General features: G+C 39.1%; 2 protein-coding genes across 4 annotated transcripts in view; both read left to right on the forward strand.

The window, feature by feature from the left end:
- On the forward strand, window positions 1-15,442 carry LOC110046837 (uncharacterized). The gene is made up of 8 exons (XM_089289318.1): window positions 1-239; window positions 5,858-6,075; window positions 7,560-7,680; window positions 7,972-8,074; window positions 11,381-11,446; window positions 13,088-13,171; window positions 13,793-13,948; window positions 14,871-15,442. Exons 1-8 carry the CDS (start codon window positions 114-116, stop codon window positions 15,110-15,112), a joined length of 1,116 nt encoding a protein of 371 aa, XP_089145444.1. The 5' UTR covers window positions 1-113; the 3' UTR covers window positions 15,113-15,442.
- A 1,356-nt stretch (window positions 15,443-16,798) lies between these two features.
- The window catches only part of LOC110046836 (fibrocystin-L-like), a 46,427-nt gene continuing 43,513 nt past the window's right edge, over window positions 16,799-19,712 (forward strand). For 2 of the 3 annotated variants that reach the window (XM_089289304.1, XM_020752550.2), the window contains exons 1-3: window positions 16,800-17,165; window positions 17,287-17,361; window positions 19,379-19,520. In XM_089289304.1, coding sequence (XP_089145430.1) covers window positions 17,093-17,165; window positions 17,287-17,361; window positions 19,379-19,520 — 290 coding nt within the window. In that variant the 5' untranslated portion in view covers window positions 16,800-17,092. Of the gene's footprint in view, window positions 17,166-17,286; window positions 17,362-19,378; window positions 19,521-19,712 lie in introns of all 3 variants that reach the window. The other variant, XM_089289310.1, reaches the window with a different exon arrangement.

Here is a 19,712-nt window from a genome sequence, read left to right on the forward strand (position 1 = left end):
CGGTCTCTCCGAGCTTGGTTACAAAGTTTCTCGTAATGGCGGCGGAATGATTTGAAAGTTTACTGTGTTTTCTTTTTGGAGACATGACCCTCTAGTTTTTAGTGCTATTGGAAATGAAAATGTGGTTTCAGACGTTAAAAGCAAGACACTCTGTGCGTGCTTTTACAACGGAAAACAGCCAAGGGCTTGTGGCTGGCCTTGAATACACGGACAGGAAAACAGAAATTCACGCTCTGAAGGTGAGAAACCCTGGGAGCAATAACCAATTGTGATTATATATCACCTAAAGAAATTGTTTCATATACATGCTGCTTTAGTGGACAAGCTAAAACAGTTCATTCTCAGCTAGAAAATGATCAAGACATAGTAACAAAGCGATTGCAAAGATGGCATTTATGTCGAAGAAACAGCTTGGAGTGCTACCATGATACCGTACTTCTGACTTATTTCAATGCCGCATTGTTAATTTAAGCTTAATAATTTCGGTTTCACATTGGGAAAGCAACAAAGTGAAAAAATGCTGCCATTAGTCCCCGCGTGTGGGTGACCCGAAAACACTGAGCCCCGGTCCGCGGACCCCCACAACGGACCGGGTCCGCAGACTACCCTACGGACCGGTCCATGGACTACTCCTACAGACCCCCTCTATGTACCACCCTAAAATAGTGTAAAAATGATAAATAAAGATTTCACTTATGGGTTGTCTAATAGATTCAGACTCATGTCGGTGCTTTTTCGAGTGTTACACCGTGCAAATGTAACAGACTTGGGTTTTTAACACGCCGTCCCCGTCCCTGCCTCTCAAAAAAAAAAAATGCCTGAAAGCTGTTTTCAGCATAAGGAGATGCCAATGGTAAGGAGGAAAGTTCTTACCTTCCATTCGTGGCTCAATCTGGCTTTGGAAGATATATTTTTAGGCTGTTAATTGTTGTTGTAACTGTTATTCCGCTGAGCAAATTGTGAAGCCTGGAACGAGTTCATAAACCCATGGGAGAATGGGCTGAACAAAATGGCAGAGGGGAAAGAACACAAATTTCGAGGCTTTCCGAAGGCTTCCCTGTATGCGTCTTTCGTATACTTCCTTGCCACAGCAAAGGAAATGGCAATGTGTAATGATTTAAATTGCACCCGAGCCTGAATCTGGGTCTGTTACATTTGCACAATGTAACGTTCGAAATTTCGCTGTCACGAGTAATCTATTAGACAACCTGTAACTGAAATATTTATTTGTTATTTTTATTATATTTTGGGGGGTGGTCCATAGAGTGGGTCCGTAGTGGGGGTCCGTGGACCAGGCGTCAGTGTTTTCAGGTTACCCCCTGCATGTGAATGCTACTTAACAATTAGACCCGTAGTCTGCAAGGGCCACAGGCCAATAGCCCATGAGGCAATGCCAAATGGGCTATTGACCCGTGGCCCTTGAGGGCAAGGGGTCTAGTTGTTTTAGTATCACCTAACTAGTCGGACAGAAAAGGCAATAATAAAGTTAGCTGATGCAAGTTGAAGAAATATTTACTTGAGAATAAAACGAAAGAAAGCTTTACACTTGAGTGCACAAATTTTGCTACTCATGGACTATTACTAATAGCCTTCTAGTAGTGTAGCCAATTAAAATGCAGGATTTGCATTAGTACACTAGTTGGGTGATACTAAAAGGGACTAGTCCTTTGCAACTAGTCCCCTAGTAGAAACTAGATCAAGGGACTTGATGTGGGGACTAATCAAAGTTACATGTTCACTAGTGCATGCCAACGTTAAAATTGATGTCTGTGGTAGCCAGGGCTGTCATTGAATTTTAATTCACCTGTAGCCTTGATCTTCACACCCGCAGCAAACTTGTTACTTTATTGATGTGTGAATTGTATTAATTATAGGCCAGTTCACCCGTAACATCAAGGGTCCATCAAACAGACTCAGCCGTAACAGGTGTTACTGGTTACGGCCCTTATTGACAGCCCTGGGTCGGTAGCCATGGTGTGGTCTAAAGGATGCCTCTCAGATAAATGACAACTATTTCAAAGTGTTCAGGGTTTTGTTGAATCACTAGTAAGGGCACCAGACCTGAGATGAAGAGTTTTATAGATTTAAGTCCTGTTTAATATCTAACCGATTTTCCAAAAACATGCCCGCTATTTTGGTGCAAAGTCTTCAACACGGTTTTCATAAATTCAGACATATATTGGCACAGAATGTCCTAAACTGCGCAGGGAATTCCCTAGTTTGACTCTAAATACTTTAGAAAGATCAACAGAAATTAGACATGCTCGTTTTTCGACCATTCTGGGTCATGCAGTTGAAATATATGTCTGGATTTATGAAAATGGTGTTAAAGACTGAATCAAGTGTTTTTGATTTATCTGTTTTTTTCATTTTTTTTTCCCGCTTTCGCTATGACAGCAGCTTGTAAATCTTACCTAGCGTGAAATGTAGAAACTCCTTGCCGCATGTTTAATTTAGGTATTTTTTTCATTATTTATCGACCACCCCCTCCAACCCCTTTTCAATTTGCATTAAGTTTAGCCTAGGCTACACTCGTCTGAATTCAGTTCACGCTGTGACTCTGACAAGGAGCGACCGATTAGCATTCTGTATTTGCTGTCTAAAGGAAGTCTGCCCGAGGACATCATTAAGTCCAATGAAGGCCCACTTCTAATGATTTGCTAGTAAGCGTCATCCATTATCGTACGTGAGGCAGGCCTGAGGAGATGTGTAAACTGTTCGGGTCACATTTAGTCCCGTAACAGTAGGCCGTTTGCCCTGTGGTGATAATGTTGTGCTTGCTATAGACAGCAAAAATCTTTAGCCACATCAATTTAGGACTTAGACGTGCAATGGACTAGACATTTCTAGCTGCTGTTGGCGTCATTTGCTCTGAACTTTGATGTAGCTAAAGAAAAAAAATCTGTTGAAATCTGGATGTGCCATTCTGCACTTGACAAAATTGAAGTACATCCGGGACATTGCTATTTGCGAGCAAAACATGGCCACGAGCAGAGAGAAGAACATGAGTTCAAGTGCTGATCATGAGTAGAATTTCCTTGTTTTATCAATTTTAGGCGTTCTCAGCGTAGCTAACTAGCAGAACTGTCTGTGATTCGCTAGCCTGGAAGAAATTTATTTGTGTGGCTTTCAGCGATAATTGACATAATGAGAACATGTTGAGTGTTCGCTTACTGCTAACTATGGCCTAGTTTGTTTGAAGATCAATCAATTCTCGATGTAGGAAGCTCTTGTTCAGTCCATTTAGGACGATGCAGGCCTTTAGGAAGCGATAGATTAGCTCTCCGCCGCGGTTTTGATATCTGTACGTTCGTGTTGATTTAGACTCCAATTTTATGTTGAAAGCACTCTTAATTTAATTGTACAATTCATGATTCAACAAAAAGATGGTGAATTTAGTCTTCCTGGCCTCAAAAGGCATACAGGAGAGTTATTTGCTGTTATTTGAGCTACGATAAGCCTCGTGGAAAGCTAGTTCTAGGACAGAATTGGATCAAGGTTATCAGTGACAAGTAAAATTCTATGGCTATGTTTTTGCGAATCCGGTCAGAAATATATAATTACGTATTCTAACTGGCATTTTAATTGGTTCTCACTTATGATCTGGTGGAGGACATCTACATAACATTTTTTTGTTTTGTTATTAAATAGAACAAGTAGATTCCATTTTTTAAAAATGATTACATATGAAATTCATTAAACACCAATAAATTACAAATTAAAGAATAAAAAACTTACAGAAAAAAAAACACACTACAAACACATGTTTGGATATTTGTCCAAGGTCGTTATCTGTTCTGAGAAGTGAACAGTTTTCCAAGAACATAGCTCAAGAAAAACTGTGAGCTTTGAGGAACAGATAATGTCCAAGGACAAATATCAGTTCATACTTTCATACCAAATGGAAGCTAAATGTGTTTATTATCCTCCAAATATTTTTCACAACACATTCATGTTTAAAAATTAGGGAATGTCGCTAACTAAATTAGACATACATGAACATACAATTTTACAAATGATATTATTTTTTAAATTCCATACTTTACAAAAATTGATTGGGTACATAACTTTACAGATATTGGCATAAAACATTACTCAGATTAACATCAAGTAGATTCCATGGTGCATTTTGTCTGTTTGTCACAGAAGACCTCAAAATGTGGTACTAAGAACATTCAGTGACACACTTGGCTATTACCTTGTGTGCCACTGTTTTTGCACTTACCACATTTTGATGTCATCTGAGATCAATTATTAAACAGATACACAGCAACACAGAATCTATTATTTTCCTTTATTATATAGACATGAATGTTTTACTGGAAAATACACCACTTGTAAAATTCATTTGAAAACACGTCCAGGACTCAGGTGGCATATTTTCCATATCCTCACTAGTGAAGAAGATCGATGATTTCATTGATATCAAGTTTGTCTCGATCGAAACATCTTTGGGTCTTCCTCAAAAGTCTTTGGCAATCTTTGGAAATCTTTGGACATTATCGGAAAATGTTCGGCAACGTTTGTGTGACCTTTGGACAAGTTTTGGAGAATCTTCTGAAATCTTCAGAAATTGGTTGGAAATCTTCGGAAAATCGTGATCAGTCTATATTATAAAAAGAACATTACATGTTAGCTTGAAGATATATGAATTTTGTGTTCTCGTGGCAAGAACAATATCTCACTCGTTCAGAGCGCTCACTCGTAAGATATTGTTCTTGCCACTCAAACATAAAAGTCATATCTTCCCGCCACCATGTAATATCTAGGCTTGATCTTACAAGCTGCTGTTAGGGAAAGGAGCCCACGCTCCTCCCCAGAAGGCCCGATTGTACGCGTGAGGACTCTTTTGTTAGTCTTAGCCAGTCAGATAACTGCCCGCAGAATTTTGTTGGGCATAAATTATCTGACTTGTCAGTTCAATGGCGGTCCAGGATGGCGGACGATGTGTATTTGATAAATGTCCTGCAAGAGAACTTAAGAGAAGTTTAAGGTCGAAAGTATAAAAATTCACAACGAGGAATGATGGAATAGTTGGTCAATGGCCAAGATGCGTTCCTTATTCAGCCAAGAAGATTGAGAACATTTGAATCTTGAGTTCTGGAACGTCAGATAACAAAGTCAACAAAGCGAGGGATGAACCTAAACAATGAGCTCAAGAGACAAAACAGTCATTCAAATAGATCTATAGCCTTCTTTAAGGATAGCGACTCCAGTCTCTGGTGAAGCCAGGCAAAATTAAATTTTTAGATGAGCTTAAGTGTGGGTAAAGCAAACCTGACTAGCAAAACTTACATGGCAAATTACAACTTAATGATGGAAACCATGCAGACCAGCATGTGACCTTTGACATGACCAGTTTGCTACAACACAGTCAAACACTGCTGCTTCTTCAGAACACAGTGTCTACACATATAGTGCCCTTCCACAGCAGTAATGTGGAACAAACTAGGTTGGAAGAACAAAGTCTTAAAAATGAGAACAGAAAATGTACAAATGATTCAAGTTGTAGGTGTCATGTGGGCCTGTCCAGGTTGTAATCAGATGACATTTCCGGTGACCAGGAGTGCCCCATGAATTAAATCAGGAGTATATGTCACAGACATGCTTTGCCGCTCACGCGTCTAGGCGTTCTTCTCTGGGAGGAATGTAGACCAGACACGAGAGAGCGGCAGAAATCAAGCCTATGTATTAATATCCCCTATGAATTTATTTTGCATTTTGATTTGTTATTACAGTGTGCACTTACGAGCCACCTTAAATTGACTGTTTTTGCTTGTTTTTGCATGGGAGTCAACTTTGTAATTAATATTTAATCTAAATATTATTAATCTTAAATTATTTTTGTTTACCTCAGAGGGAGATCCCACCTTTATCACTGGAGGAGGGAGTAAGCACTGCATTTGTAACACATGAAAATGGAGGGATGTCCTTATTGGGGATATCTCAATCTGGGAAAGGAAAGTGTTGTTTGGAAATCAGGGCTTGGGATGTCATGAGCTCACTTGGTTTTACTGCAAAGGAGATAACAGCTCAAGATGTTCAGAGGAATACAGTTAATGATGGCAAGTTTAAGTAAGTTAATTTGCACTACACTGTAAGTTCGAGGCTCACGCAAATGTTCTTTGTAATGCTATTATTCAGTTTGTAAACTTGGAGTTGAAATAGGACTCACAGGCATTGTTTAAAACGTGTATTATGACGCACAGCTGGAAATCTGAATTCTGTTGATAAAAAATATTTAATATTTAACTGCATGGTACCATACTAGTGTAACCATTTTTAGGTTACTGTAGACTTTTCTTAAGAATTGCTTTTGTTCTCTTGGCTGTACATAAGAAACTTGCTTTTGCACAAATTATAGTGAGTCGTACTTCATGAGTACATATAATTTAAGGTTACTTCCCACCTTCGCGGGTGTACTTTGGGAAAAAAATCTCACGTGTGCCAGTTTCAATAAAACCCCAACAAATTATATATCAGAAGAAAGCTTACATGTAGTTTATGGTAAAAATACAATTTAAGTGAGTTTTTCTTTTAGGAAGTGCCAGGAGCCGGTAAGGCGTGAAATGACTGAAGGTTCTTCCATTGAATTTATCGGCCATTAGATGCTTCCACACAAGCGAAATGGCTGCATAGTCTTATTCACAAGGCATCAATCAGCAAAAGTGTGTCTGGCTTTTTCGATATTCTGATTGGTTGTCTAGATATCCGGATCTTAAGTTGGAGTAGCTAAAAATATACAAGACGTGTTGCATAAATGGACACCACGGGAAAAATATGTTAAATATCAAAATTTACTGATGCACTTTCGTTTGTCATTATCCCTGGAATGTTCTGGCAAAATTTCGTGAAAATCCGTCAATTCTGCATACCCTATAAATTTGTTCAGAGTGGAGGTATTCCTCCCAAAATTAAATGCGAGATTTTAGCTTGTTAAGATTTGTAAACAACTCGCGCCTCACCAGGAGATTATCTTGCCTTATGAAACCGCAAACCAATGGAACAACAGGACCTCCTAGCGTCAATGACAATGGATCATGATTTCCTGGGAAAAGCATCGTATTGAAGCATGTTTTCTATCTAGCTGTAGCATTGAAGAGAAAGACACTGAAACGGGCAAAGTAGCCAAAGGCAAAAGAGCAAATACCAGATAACATAAAACATGAGCCCCAAGATGAGTGTTTGCCATCAAAATTTCCCCTTGCAGTTTCATCCATTTAGCGATTATGACATCTTCTAGGTTTATAAACTTTATTTGAAAATACCTTTTTTTCTAAATAACTTGCCCACTTTTTGAGATTTTGTCAAAGAATGAAAAAAAAAAACAATGATTTTTTGTGCCCTTAAAGGTGGGAAGTAACCTTAATAGAGAAAAGGCTGAACCATATTGACACATTAAAACTGGATGATCAAGTTTTGACTGCAAGTTGGATAAAACTTTTTCCATGTGTAACTGGTGTATGTTGTATACATGTACAATTTACATGTAGCTGAGCAGAAGATGAAAAATAGACACTCACTACTGTACATCTTTTTGTGGTCCTTATTCTGTTTAGAGCTGTTGTCAATCTTCCAGAGGCTCTAGGAACACACTTCTCTTTAAAGACTGCATTTGTAAGGGAATTTGTATCGGTAGCTATCTCATCAGGATTGATTATTTTATGGAAATGTAGAAAGGTAACCAAATGCTTCTCTTTTTACTAGGTACTGTAGTGTAACGTGATATACATGTACATCTGTATGTAGATCATATAAATTGCTTTGCTTGTTGATGATTTATTAATAATGAAAGCAGAGTAGAATATTGGTGAAGCAATGCTGTGCTGGTACATGTATTTTGTGCTTCTGTGTTGCTTTTCTTGTACTACTGTAGTAGTGGAGTGAGGGTGAGTGGGTGGTGTCATAGGTCAACCCTTGCACTGTGAGCATTAGTGCGTGATATTTTATTCCAAATATCTTCCTCTACAGGTAGAAAATCTAACAATCACCCTTGAATTAGTTTCTGTGATGAAGTCATCTATGACCATTCAAGACATTGCATTTGTGCTGGATGAAAACACTTCAAAGAAAGGTACTTTTGATAATTGAACATTTACATGTTAGTATAAAATTTAAAACAGAAGTGAAGCATTTCTAATCAGTTAGTTATGAGATGTCCATAGCTTTCATTTCTGTAGGTTAATTACTTGTGCATGTATGTTGCAATCTTACTAGCGTCTAATAAGTACACTGTAATTCCTTGAAAGACATTTCCACATGTATTTCTTGGTTTATTTTGTTTTCCAAGACCTCTTAGCTGCTTTTCAAAATTAACAAATTGAGATCAGTTTTTTATATGTCTGTCCTCTTATTGATGATAAATTGTGTCATAACATTGTCAAAGTAGCTGAGGAACCACGAGCCGCAGGTGAGTGGTTCCACAGTAAACTTTGACAATGCTATGACAAAATTGATCATCAATAAGAGGACAGATGCATAAAAAACTTGTTTTTTTTTACAATAACAAGACCACAAAATGGTTAAATGCTGGGAACAAATGAGGGGAAAAGATTCCATAAACTTACCATAAACAAAGTGAATTTTAATCAAAATGACGCAAACATTGTCAATAGCTTTTCTCGCTTTTTGATTGGCTACTTAAAAAAGTCCATAAAATCTCATTGGTTAAAAAGTTGACAGTTTGGCAGCTGAAAGCTTGCATAAATTAAAATTTTATCCATCTGTACTCTTATTGGTGATAAAATTAGCCAGTCAGCGCACGAGAAATTAGACAGTTATTGCAAAATTGTGTTTTGTCAGCAATAAGGATGCAACAGGTGACATGTGTTTACTTAGAGAGTGAACAAGCCAACAGCATTTTGAGAATATCTGTGCAAACAAAGTCTGAAAAATGAGAATGATATATATCTTGCATCACTTTAACAATTAACCACTCAAACATTATTTTGAAATCCAGAGCAGATTTTACTTTACATCCGCCATTTATTATATGAAGTACCGGTACCCAGGATTCATGTTAATTTACAGTAGACATCTGGAATGGCAAAAATTTCATACTGTGCTTTAACAAGGATGACATGAACAATTGCAACAACTATCCTCAGTATTATTGGGAAGCTCTTCACTTGGGTTGCACTGATGAGGCTCTAAGGACAGTACTTGTAGCAAAAGTTTACCCCGAAATGGAGTGTGGATTCCATGCAGATAGGTCCACCATTGACCTAGTCTTTTCCATCAGACAGCTACAGGAGAAATGCAGGGAACAGAGGCAGCCACTCTTTGTAGCGATCTTAAGAAAGGTCTTTGATCTTGTTGACAGGGATGCACTCTTCAAGATACTCCTCAAGACTGGATGTCCATTGAGACTCCTGAAAATCATCAGGTCTTTCCATGAAGACATGAAGGGCACTATGGTGGTTGACAGTTCAACATCAGATGCCTTTGACACCCAAAGTGGAGTGAAACAGGGCTGTGTCCTAGCGCCCCTCCTGTTTGGTATCTTCTCTGCTGTTTTGCAGAAACGTGCCTCTGGATGTGCCACAGCAGGTTTCTACCTCTGGGCTGGCCAGGTCAAACGGAAAGCTCTTCAACTTCTTCAGACTAAGAGCAAGGTCTAAAGGCCAGCTGAAATGCCTGCATGACTTTCTATTTGCTGACTGCGCAGCAGTTACTGCCCACTCTGCTAGAGATCTTCAGCCCCAAGATGAACCACTTCAGCAGTGCATGTCAAGAGTTCAGGCTATCCATCAGCCTGAAGAAGACGTAAGTCATGAGACAAGATGTGGATCTGATCTGTGGATCTGGGCTCAACAATCTCAGATTCCATTACTGTTGACATGGAGCTCAACAAATGAATTGATAAGGCCTCCAACACGTTGTCCAGGCTGACAAAGAGAGTATGGTCAAACAAGAAACTGGTGGTACACACTATAATACAGGTCTTCAAAGCCTACATCGTGAGCACCCTCCTGTATGGCAGTGAGTGCTGGACCCTTTGAGCCTGGCAGAGTGAAAGCTTAGACAAAATCCGATAGGAAATCGAGTACTTTCAGTTTTAAGTGGACAAAAACCTTGTACCAGAATAACTTAAGTATATTTCAGTCCTTTTTGCATATTCAAAAAGTTTATTTAAGATATAAATAGTTGTCTGAAATAACACCAAAAACAATTTCCCATGGGAACTCGAGGAAATAAATTAAATGATTTTGAAGTTCAGAGAAATTGTATAAACACAGGTAAAATGTGACCCTCAATATGAAAGCACGTTATGAAACATGGCAATTTGTATAAAAGTGGGTTTCCAAAGGGTTTCTAAAGAGTTTCTAAAGGGTTTCCAGAGGGTTTCTAAAGAGTTTGCAGAGGGTTTCCAAAGATTTTGCAAAGGGTTTCTAAAGAGTTTGCAAAGGGTTTCTAAAGGGTTTCTGAAGTGTTTTCAAAGGGTTTCAAACTTCTGAAACCGGGCTTCTAAAGAGTTTCCATAGGGTTTTTAAAAGCGTTTGCAGCAGGTTTAAAAAGAGTTATCAAAGGGTGTTTTACTGTTTTTAAGGCAATCCAAATGGGTTTCCAATCCTATCATCAGTTTCATTTCACCAGTACTTTCAAGTGTTTTTCGTAGGAACTTCAAACTTTGTTTTTGATGTTTGATGTTGTTAAAAGTGATTTCTTTTGAGAAGACATTTAAAACTGTCGCACTGAAGTTTGCAATACATTGTTTACAAATAATCTTGGTACAAAGTTTTTGTCCACTTGTTACTCGAACTTCTGGTGGATTCCTTCTTAATGCTTTCCACATGCGTTATGTATACTATATATGCTATAATATACTAAATATTACCTGGCAGGACAGGTATGCGCTGGCTGGGCAATGTACATGTACAGTATAGTGTACACGGATGATGGCTGCATCCCCAAGAATTACCCTAGAGGCAGGTCACAGCTGCGTTTTAAGGACGTCTGCAAAAGGCACCTTAAGGCCCTGAGCATCAGTGCAGTGCAGAAAGGCCTCTCCAGCCTTGAAGCAATGCCTGCCCAGCAGTCCAAGGAGAAGAGGCAGAAAAGGAAAGGTCGAAGACAGGGAGGGAGACCACCACCAGTCTTTGTCTGCAGTTGCTGTGGGAAGGACTGCTATTCCTGCATTGGTTTGTCCAGCCACACATGGGGCTGTACCACAACCTCTATCCAAAGCACCACTCCATAGTCTCTAAGACTGACAGATGCCAATTATATACTTGTTTGTTAGATCATAAGAGCAGCTAAGAGGGCTTGTATTGTCTAGTCCTTTGAGCTGCTGTCATTCTTTTTTTGTTTTTTGCGTCAGATTGTTAGATATTATCATGCCTGCAATGAATAACACTTTTTTCCTTTTTGTACAATTTAGGTCCTCCATCTTTAGTGGTTGGTGAATCAGGGGGAGTCAAACTGTATTCTGTCACACAACATACTGGTACAGTACATAACTAGACTTTTTTTGCTTTAATTAAGTGCATTTTTACAGCTGGCAATGCTTTCATAGCTAAACCATGAGAAATAGAAATGTTTCAAAACATTAATGTTGTTGTTACGAATCCAGAGTACTATGAAATTACCAATGAAAACCACAAATTTGTAAGTTGGCATTTTCAGCCAAAAGTTATCCTACTCGTCCTGTTGTCCAGTGTAGATTCAAGTTGTTGTTGTTTTTTTTAACTTCTGAGGGGTGGTTTAATTCTTGCTCTGAGTTGGGATCATAATGTTCAGTTGTACAGTATATTTACACTGTGGACTGTGTGAAGTTGTTAGTAAATAATTTAATGTCACCCAGTAGTCAGTAAAATTACATTCCTGTACATTATTTTACACATTTTGACAGGGCTGATTAATATTTACATGTATTTCTAATGCGGCACCTTTAAGTATTTGATTTGCCATTCTCCAGTCTATACACCTACAGGTGTAAGGTGTGTTGCTTAAGATTAGAACTTAGAGATTCTGTCCAGGACTTCAATTCAGTAAAATTACATTAACACATTTTGACAGGGCTGATTAATATTGTTTTATCTTTAATGCTGCACCTCAGCATTTGACTTGCTGTTCCCCTGTGCATACACCTACAGGTGTAAGGGTGTTGCTTAAGGACGTTTGTGCCCAAAATTTTTTTAAAACTTGCCATGCAGTTAGTTAAAGACCAACTTTTGCCAAAAAGGCAATAAAACGGGAGGGGGGAGGGGGGGGGGGAGGGGGGAGAGTCATCACCGGGTCCATTTTTTAGCTAAGGCACATTGAAGACCATGCGTTTTTAGAGGCTTTCATTATTTTAGGACAATCTTAGCTTACAACTATAGGGAATCTAGTAAAAGAAGCTACATTTAGTGACATTTAGATCAGGTAAACATACTCAATTCAACACAGCAAAGTCTATGAAGTACAGTAAACCTTTGCAGTTGACTCATTCCTTGAGTTAGGATAGGCCTCGGAAAAGAATCCATACTAGTCTTGCCCATCCATGTTTGAAGAAACTTCGGTCCCACAAATACAGATAAGGCAAAATATTTTTTACTTCTTGCATATAGATTTTGTCTGTTTCTTGTTAAAATGGAGAAAATCAATGAAGGAAATGATCTGTATAAAGAAAAGACTGGTTCACTGACCATGTAAAAGGGTAAACTGCAGGTGAAGTTAATGGAACTTTTACCAAGCCCTACACTTGCTTATATTTCTTCCCTAGTGCAGGTGCCTGATGTATGAAATGGCGTGATGTTGCAACGTGAATTACGCGCGCAGTAAGGATGCGCAGATACAGTGGGCACGAACAACCTTTAGATTAGAATGCAGTGATTCAGGCCAGGGCTTCAACCCAGAGTACTCAACCCAGAATCCAGCACATGAACTTTTAGGCCATGGTGTACCCAAACATTGATTGTTGTTGATAGCAACATCATAATGTAACTATGGGGACGGGGATGGGGGTGGGGAGGGGGTAGTGCGGTAGTGATAATGATTGTCAGGCTAGTACATCATTGGTATGGCTAGCCAGAAGGGAAAATCCAAAAGTTGGTTTTCGTTGTAGATTGTAATAGTTTACAGTTACAGTTCATTTGCTTTTCAGATGTAAACTCTGAGGATGGTGATGTAAAGTTTGTCACTAGTCATATCCCCTTTCCTTCATCAGAAATTGGAAATACTGTGCAAGGTTGGTATTACTTTAGAGGGCGAATAATGTACTCTCTGTGACCGCTGCGTTGCTAAGATGAATCAAAGAAGTTTGGTTGAGAAAAGAAAAACAGGGTTGCTTGAGGCTTGTGTGGTTGTTGAGTGCTTGGCCTACACCTACCAACCTCTGTCCTACAAATACAGTGTGTATAGTACACTTGAAAAAAACGTTCGTGATTAACATGCAAAAACTTCTTTGTGTTTGTTTATTGCTTGTTTAAAATTACTAGATTGATGTATACATGTCCACCCAATGAATATCTGCAAGTTCTCTATAGATACATGTAAAACATCTTCAGTTTGAGCATAGTTTGTGGAGGGGAACCTCCACTAACTATGGTTTGAACATCAGTCCTGTGTCAGGCTTTCTAATATTAACCATCATTGTATGGGGGAGGGCAGAAGCCGCTACTATATCTGTCATTTGTACATTTATTTGGTCAGGGAAATTTTATTTTTACCGGGAAAAGTCAGCGAATTTTGACAAGTGATGTCTGTGGTAACCATGCCTGGGGTGTTCTGCCTTATTGAAACATTTAATGGAAATTTTTGCAATGTTAGGAAATCTGAAATTATTCTGAATTTTTTTTTCCTGCTGTAGATATCCAGCGTGCATCGGCAGATAGTTGTGTTTTGTGTGACAGCTCTGGTGACCTGTGGTACTTTCACCCTCCTCATCTGCAACAGATCATGCTACCCAGTAGTCAAGGTGGCCACAGTGTTTTCGCTGTCCAGGCGAAACATGGTCAGACGGAAGGTTAGTTTAGTTCTGTAACAGTTTGCTATCTTTATATCATGTAACGGAGATTTTGATAGTTTCTTGCAAGGTAAGATATAAGTTATGTGGTTGAAATTGGATTTGGACCATTTTGTTTTTCTCTCTTCTACATCTAAGGAGTATCAGACAGATGAAACTGGAGGAAACTGGATAAATTACAGTAAAAACATAGTTCAAATTTAACTGACCAGAACATGCCAAAATCGTTATAGAATATGTAAGCCCCTCCTCCACCTTACGGCATGAATATGTCAGCTAATGTCCTCCTTATTGAGAATAAAGAGTTATTAGCTACATCATGTACGCTTCATGTCGTGATGAGCCAGGTAATAGGGAGCTTAAGCAAACCACGACGACGACGGCAACGAGAACGTCACCAAACAAAACGTTTAATGAGCAAAACAATGGTTGTGCGCGTGCGTTATAAATCTTGGTACATTTCTTTGCGGTCCTCTGCAAAACAAAAGCGTGAAATGACCAAATGGAACGCGACGGATGAGGCCTAATTTTGCTTCCTTTCATTTGGACCTGAACGCTGTCATTGCATATTTAGCCTGAGTACGTTTTCAGAGCCATTGGCGTACTGAACAGATCTAGACAATGGCGAATTTCGCCTGTAAAATACAAATTCATTTTTGAATAGGCGTCGTTCCCGGCGTCACCGTCGTCGTTGCTTAAGCTCCCTAGTATTCCTTTGTGAAGCTTGACAATTTGTTGTGTGAGAAATGCTGTTTAGGATTATTTATTATTATTTGATCAAATGATCCCGGGTTGATTCTACGAAGCCAACAGTCTGTGTGTAGACTGTAGACAACACAATACAGGTGTACATCGAAACCAGCGCGGTGACGGTATTAAATCTAACAGAAACTCTGAAAGGTTCATATTCCTTCTTTAATAGGATGGCTTGCAACAGTCAATCAAGGCCAGACTATTAACCTTTACAAACTTTCTGATGTGATAAAGAGCACAGCGGCAGGATTGATTACACAGCCCTGGCATATGATTCTATCCCAACAGCCCATTAGTGCACTGTCATTCATTGAGGACAATGTGTTAGCTGCTGGCTCAAACTCTGTCAAATCTGTCTCATTGTGGGTTGGGATTGACAACATAGGCTCCACTAGACTGGAGACTGGATGACTCTGCTTCATCTGGTGATCTACTTTAGCTGCTTCGGCTACGGTTAAATTTAACACAGTCGCCATTTGGAAGGCCCTGGAGCCATGTCTGGCCCCTTCCAGTGGAGTTATTTTACAAAACGCTGAACAAAGGTGGTAGCAGAAACCCATTACAGGCTGTCGGATGAAAGACATTAAGATACTTTTCGATACCCAATACTTCGTTCTCTTTTGTATATTTTTCTCAGCTATGTAGGTTTGACTTTTAAAATTTTGCACAGTCCCGAAAAAGAACAACGCAATTGTTGAGTATGGTGCTTCTGTTGTCATCAATAAATATGACAGACTGAAATACAGTTTGGGTTTCTTTTGATCGTTCAGCAGGAAATGATGTGTCCGGGATCAAATTTTAAAAACTAGCCCGATGGACAACCTCGTTTCCAGGGTCTCTCATCTTACCGCCCCCTGGAGATGGAAAGATGGAAAGATCTTGGAACATGACCGAAACAGTTTTTGTTGGGGGCCTAGATCTACTCTAACCCGCCAAGGGCGAGTCAATGTTTATGGACTCCTACAAAATAAATATGCTCGTTGTTTTGTTTGCAAAGTTGTTCGTGCCAAGCAGGCGAGTTGAGGGAAGTTGGGCAAGATCCTTACGCTGAGTGCCTCTGAATGAGGAAAAGAAAGAACGTGGCAAAATGGACACGCCGCGGGAAAGTTGTTTATTGAAAGGTGTACCTTTATATGACGTCACAGTCCTGTAAAACCTTCTACGCAGCGAAGAAGACTAAGTCGTGTGAACTCAGCTAATTAAAGTGCTTCTGGGCATTTCATTGTTCACCACAGCCAAGCAGAACATTGAATGTTCTCGACGGGCGGTTTTATTGTTTCTTATTTGCTCAGCAACGCAAACCATGAAGGGAACTTGCAACCGTTCTAATCAGAACGTTTTGTCGAACAACTAAAATTAAACTAAGCATTGATTTTAGCTTGCTATGTTTCTATTAGTTTTTTCGTGGAATGTGAAATATGCCCTTTTAATTGCAGATGGTTGCGTGCCGAGTTCAGCTCAAGTCAATTTAACATTAAAAGGGTTAAAAAGTTACTTTTGCAGTAATCCACTTTTTACACACTAACACGATGATAGGGTAATGGCCCATTAGTTTATTTATGAGGGTTCAATTGAAGACGTGATGAAAATGTTTTTTCACAAAGCCACATAGCTTGCGCGAGCTTGCGCAATCTTGTCATGCGCAAACTCAGATCAAATCGTGACGTCATTAATGCCCACTGCAGCAGTCTCAGTTGAGCTGCATTACAATTCTTTTGTTTTCAACTGTAAACATGTTATGTCAACAAAAATCTTAAGCAATTTAAGGTGTCCTTCAAAAGCTTTGCTTATCTCATTTCGTAGACAAGTTCCGTTTGCGCACGTTTTAAGTCGGTTCTTGAGGCTTTTCGGTGTGCGTGCGTCGCCGCATACAGATATTTTCAGGGGTCAAAAGCTACGCTCTACCTGGTGTTTTCTTAAGTTAATGGGCTACTCGAGGCTACTCATCGTGTTAAGAATATGACATTATCGCCAGGATGTGATCTGCATCCTTATCAACCCAATTGTTTTACATAACCCTAATAAAAATATGCACTCAAATTTCTTGACCATGTCTAATCTCAATGTAAACAGGATCGAATTTAACTTCACCGGTCTATATAAATCCTTTGGCAATATACCTTAGTCTCTTTGACTTATGTCACCAGAATTGACTACACCCGGACAGGACACAGTATTCATTGATTTCGCTGCAAAGCGATTTGTTCGAGTGATCGCAGAATTGGATTTGACCTTTAAGCCACGGTTTATTAATTGCTTACTAAGCTGTGACTGAATTGTCAGTCTTTGAATCACGATTTTATAAATTAAGTACACAGCGAAGATTTCAGCCGGAGAAGACATTACACGACATACTCGAGAGTATTTTCCCGATTTTGCTTTCACTGCAAGATGAAAAAACCGGACGAGGGCATTCTGCAAGCTGTAGCTGTTTTGTTGCTCTCTGCTCTCGCCGTAGCTCAAGGTAACTTGTTCTACCTTCTGTCTAATTCTTCAAAAATTGGTGTTATATGTTCATTTACAGTTCTACGATTTGAAAAAAGACCAGTACTTAAGCTAATCGATCAACATGCTTCATTTTTCAGGTGGGCGGGTAACAAAGATAACTCCAAATACTGGAAGTTTGCAAGGAGGGACAAAATTAACAATACATGGTGAAGGTAGGCCACAAATTTCCATAGCTGCCGGCCCTCCATCTGGGGCCTAAAACTGTGAATCAAAACTGTTCACTTTTATTGTCTTAGGCAAATTAACTCTGATTTCAAGTTTCGAGTTAGCGTACGTTATGTTAGAGTGCTGCGAGGTACAGAGCAGTTTTCAGATATTTTGTGTACAATAGCACTCAAAGCTAAGAGAGGGTTAACAATGGAAATTATAACCCCCGTGTAGTGTTGGTTTTCGAAAATCCGAACCGGCCATCTGGATTCGTCTGTGTAAACGTACCGTCTCAATATATCATGAACCAAACCGCCTCTTATTGATCCAAAGTGTTCACGCATTTAGAAAATATCAGCTCCAGGATCTTACTTTAGGCTGCCGAGCGATTTAAAAGAGATTGACTTACACTTCCGACAGGGTCATAACAAAGATATGAAACCTTATGAGCGGGCTGATAATTCCAGCTTTAACTTCTAAAACTGAGATTTCAATCTTTCACCAACTCAAAAGAATGGGGTGGTTTTCTAAGTCGTAAGTCACTGACGCGTCATTTTACTGCAGAATGCACGTGAAAAACGTTGGAAAGCTCGAATCATGGATCTGTTTTCACCGGCCGGCACTCGAGCGGAATTCAAATCAGGCTATTTATTGTGTCAGTGTTGCAGTCAACTCAGTCAGTGAAGTGTAGTGGCAAGAAAGATGATAAACAACATTATCAATGTTATATAACAAGTTATTGTAGCCATCTTTTGATACTGAACAGGGGCTAAATTCATGCACAAAGCATTGCTTTCTATAACAGATATAGGCTTTTGTAATCGAACAATACTTGCGAGACACCTTTATCTAAAAGGTCTTCATGAATCTGGCCTTAGGACATAAAATTGAACTACCAGAATTTAGAAACGGTCACGTTTTACACAGAAAAGACTTGCGCTGAGCTCTGAATCGCGCTTCGCCCGCGATGTCTTTACGCAAATAAAACCGCGGGAAAAAAATTCCAGTGTTAAACGACAATGTCTGTCTACGCGCGCGTGATGAAGAGCAACCTTTTTAACAGGAAATCAAAACCATTAATTTGGCTTAATTAAACGGTCACGTTTTTGTGTACCACGTGTAAGACGCCCTTGAATCACGCTTACTCCACTCGAACGCCCACGCTCCCTTCGTGTGTACGCGTAATGAAGTGACGGAAAGCAAACGTGGCAAATGGCTGGGAAATTTTGATTCCTTGGAAGGGTCTATCGATGCATGACTACAAAATTAATTAGCTTACATGGTTTATTGCCTTATGCCTTTTTGTTTTATTAAATTTCATTGTTTTGTCATCTTATGTATTGTACACGTGTCGAGCTGGAGGTATAAAGTCCTCTGTCACTTATCACTTAAGATTTCAGCCGTTAATTGTGGCCATGGCAAGGAATTAAGCTAAGCTTTATAGAACTTGAATTAAGACTGTTTTTACGAGATAAGCTTATGGAAACTTTTCCAAACCACTGATAGTAACATTTTTCGAGTTTTTCGTCAATTTCCTCTTTATCATTTAACGATAAACTTCACTGAAGCTATCTTCTGCCACCAACTTATCAAAACGGATATGATTACTTGTTGTATTTGAAGGTTTAATTCCTTGTGTATTAACATGTTTTATATAATTAAAAAAGATTATTACAAATTGACATTTTTATTAGGAACTGAAGAGTTTTTCCAGAAGGGATAATTAACCCCATTAGAGAGAAGTTCATACAACAATAAGATTAATTAAAGGTTTAGAAAAGAGCTTTTGTTGTCTATGAAGTCTTAATTGTTCTGGAATGGCGCTCCAAAGCGTAAACCCATATGAAAACTATAAAACATGTTAAATATTTGCTGAGACTTGCTGCCGAATGGTAAACCGAACGAAACGTAATAACATCTCATAAAAACCCCGTCACCATTGTTTGAACTCCAGAGCCGAGACTTCCTTCTCTGACCTACTCTCATACATAATAAGCCTTTGACTGGTTTTTCCTGTTTTAGGATTTGCAGAGGACCAGTTTAACGAGTTTCAAAAGGAATTGGGCAATAACATCACCCTTGTGTCAGTGTCGCGTGCCCATATCGTACCTTGTGACGTCATAACGTATTACACGACCCAGTATCAAATCGCTTGTCTGACAAGGTTGGTGAACTGTCTAAATGTTGTATCCCTATAGCGAGAAGTATAATGTTCTTTGTCTGGAAGAACAAAACTTATAGTTTTACGAGCTTAGAGTTAACTTTTGGTTTCATAGGAACGGTCTTAAAATAAAGGTTATTATAAACAATTTTCTTTTGTGGTGATTTACTGCCGTGATCCAGTAGACGAAATATT

The sequence above is a fragment of the Orbicella faveolata genome, unplaced genomic scaffold (genome assembly GCF_042242905.1).
Source record: "Orbicella faveolata isolate gen_17 unplaced genomic scaffold, um_ofav_v1 contig_1, whole genome shotgun sequence".
Classification (NCBI taxonomy): domain Eukaryota; kingdom Metazoa; phylum Cnidaria; class Anthozoa; order Scleractinia; family Merulinidae; genus Orbicella; species Orbicella faveolata.

Coding starts and splice junctions, on each gene's coding strand:
- LOC110046837 (XM_089289318.1), top strand. CDS start 114: ATGAAAATGTGGTTTCAGACGTTAAAAGCAAGACACTCTGTGCGTGCT. Junction 240..5,857: donor CAGAAATTCACGCTCTGAAG/GTGAGAAACCCT, acceptor TGTTTACCTCAG/AGGGAGATCCCACCTTTATC. Junction 13,949..14,870: donor GAAACATGGTCAGACGGAAG/GTTAGTTTAGTT, acceptor CTTCTTTAATAG/GATGGCTTGCAACAGTCAAT.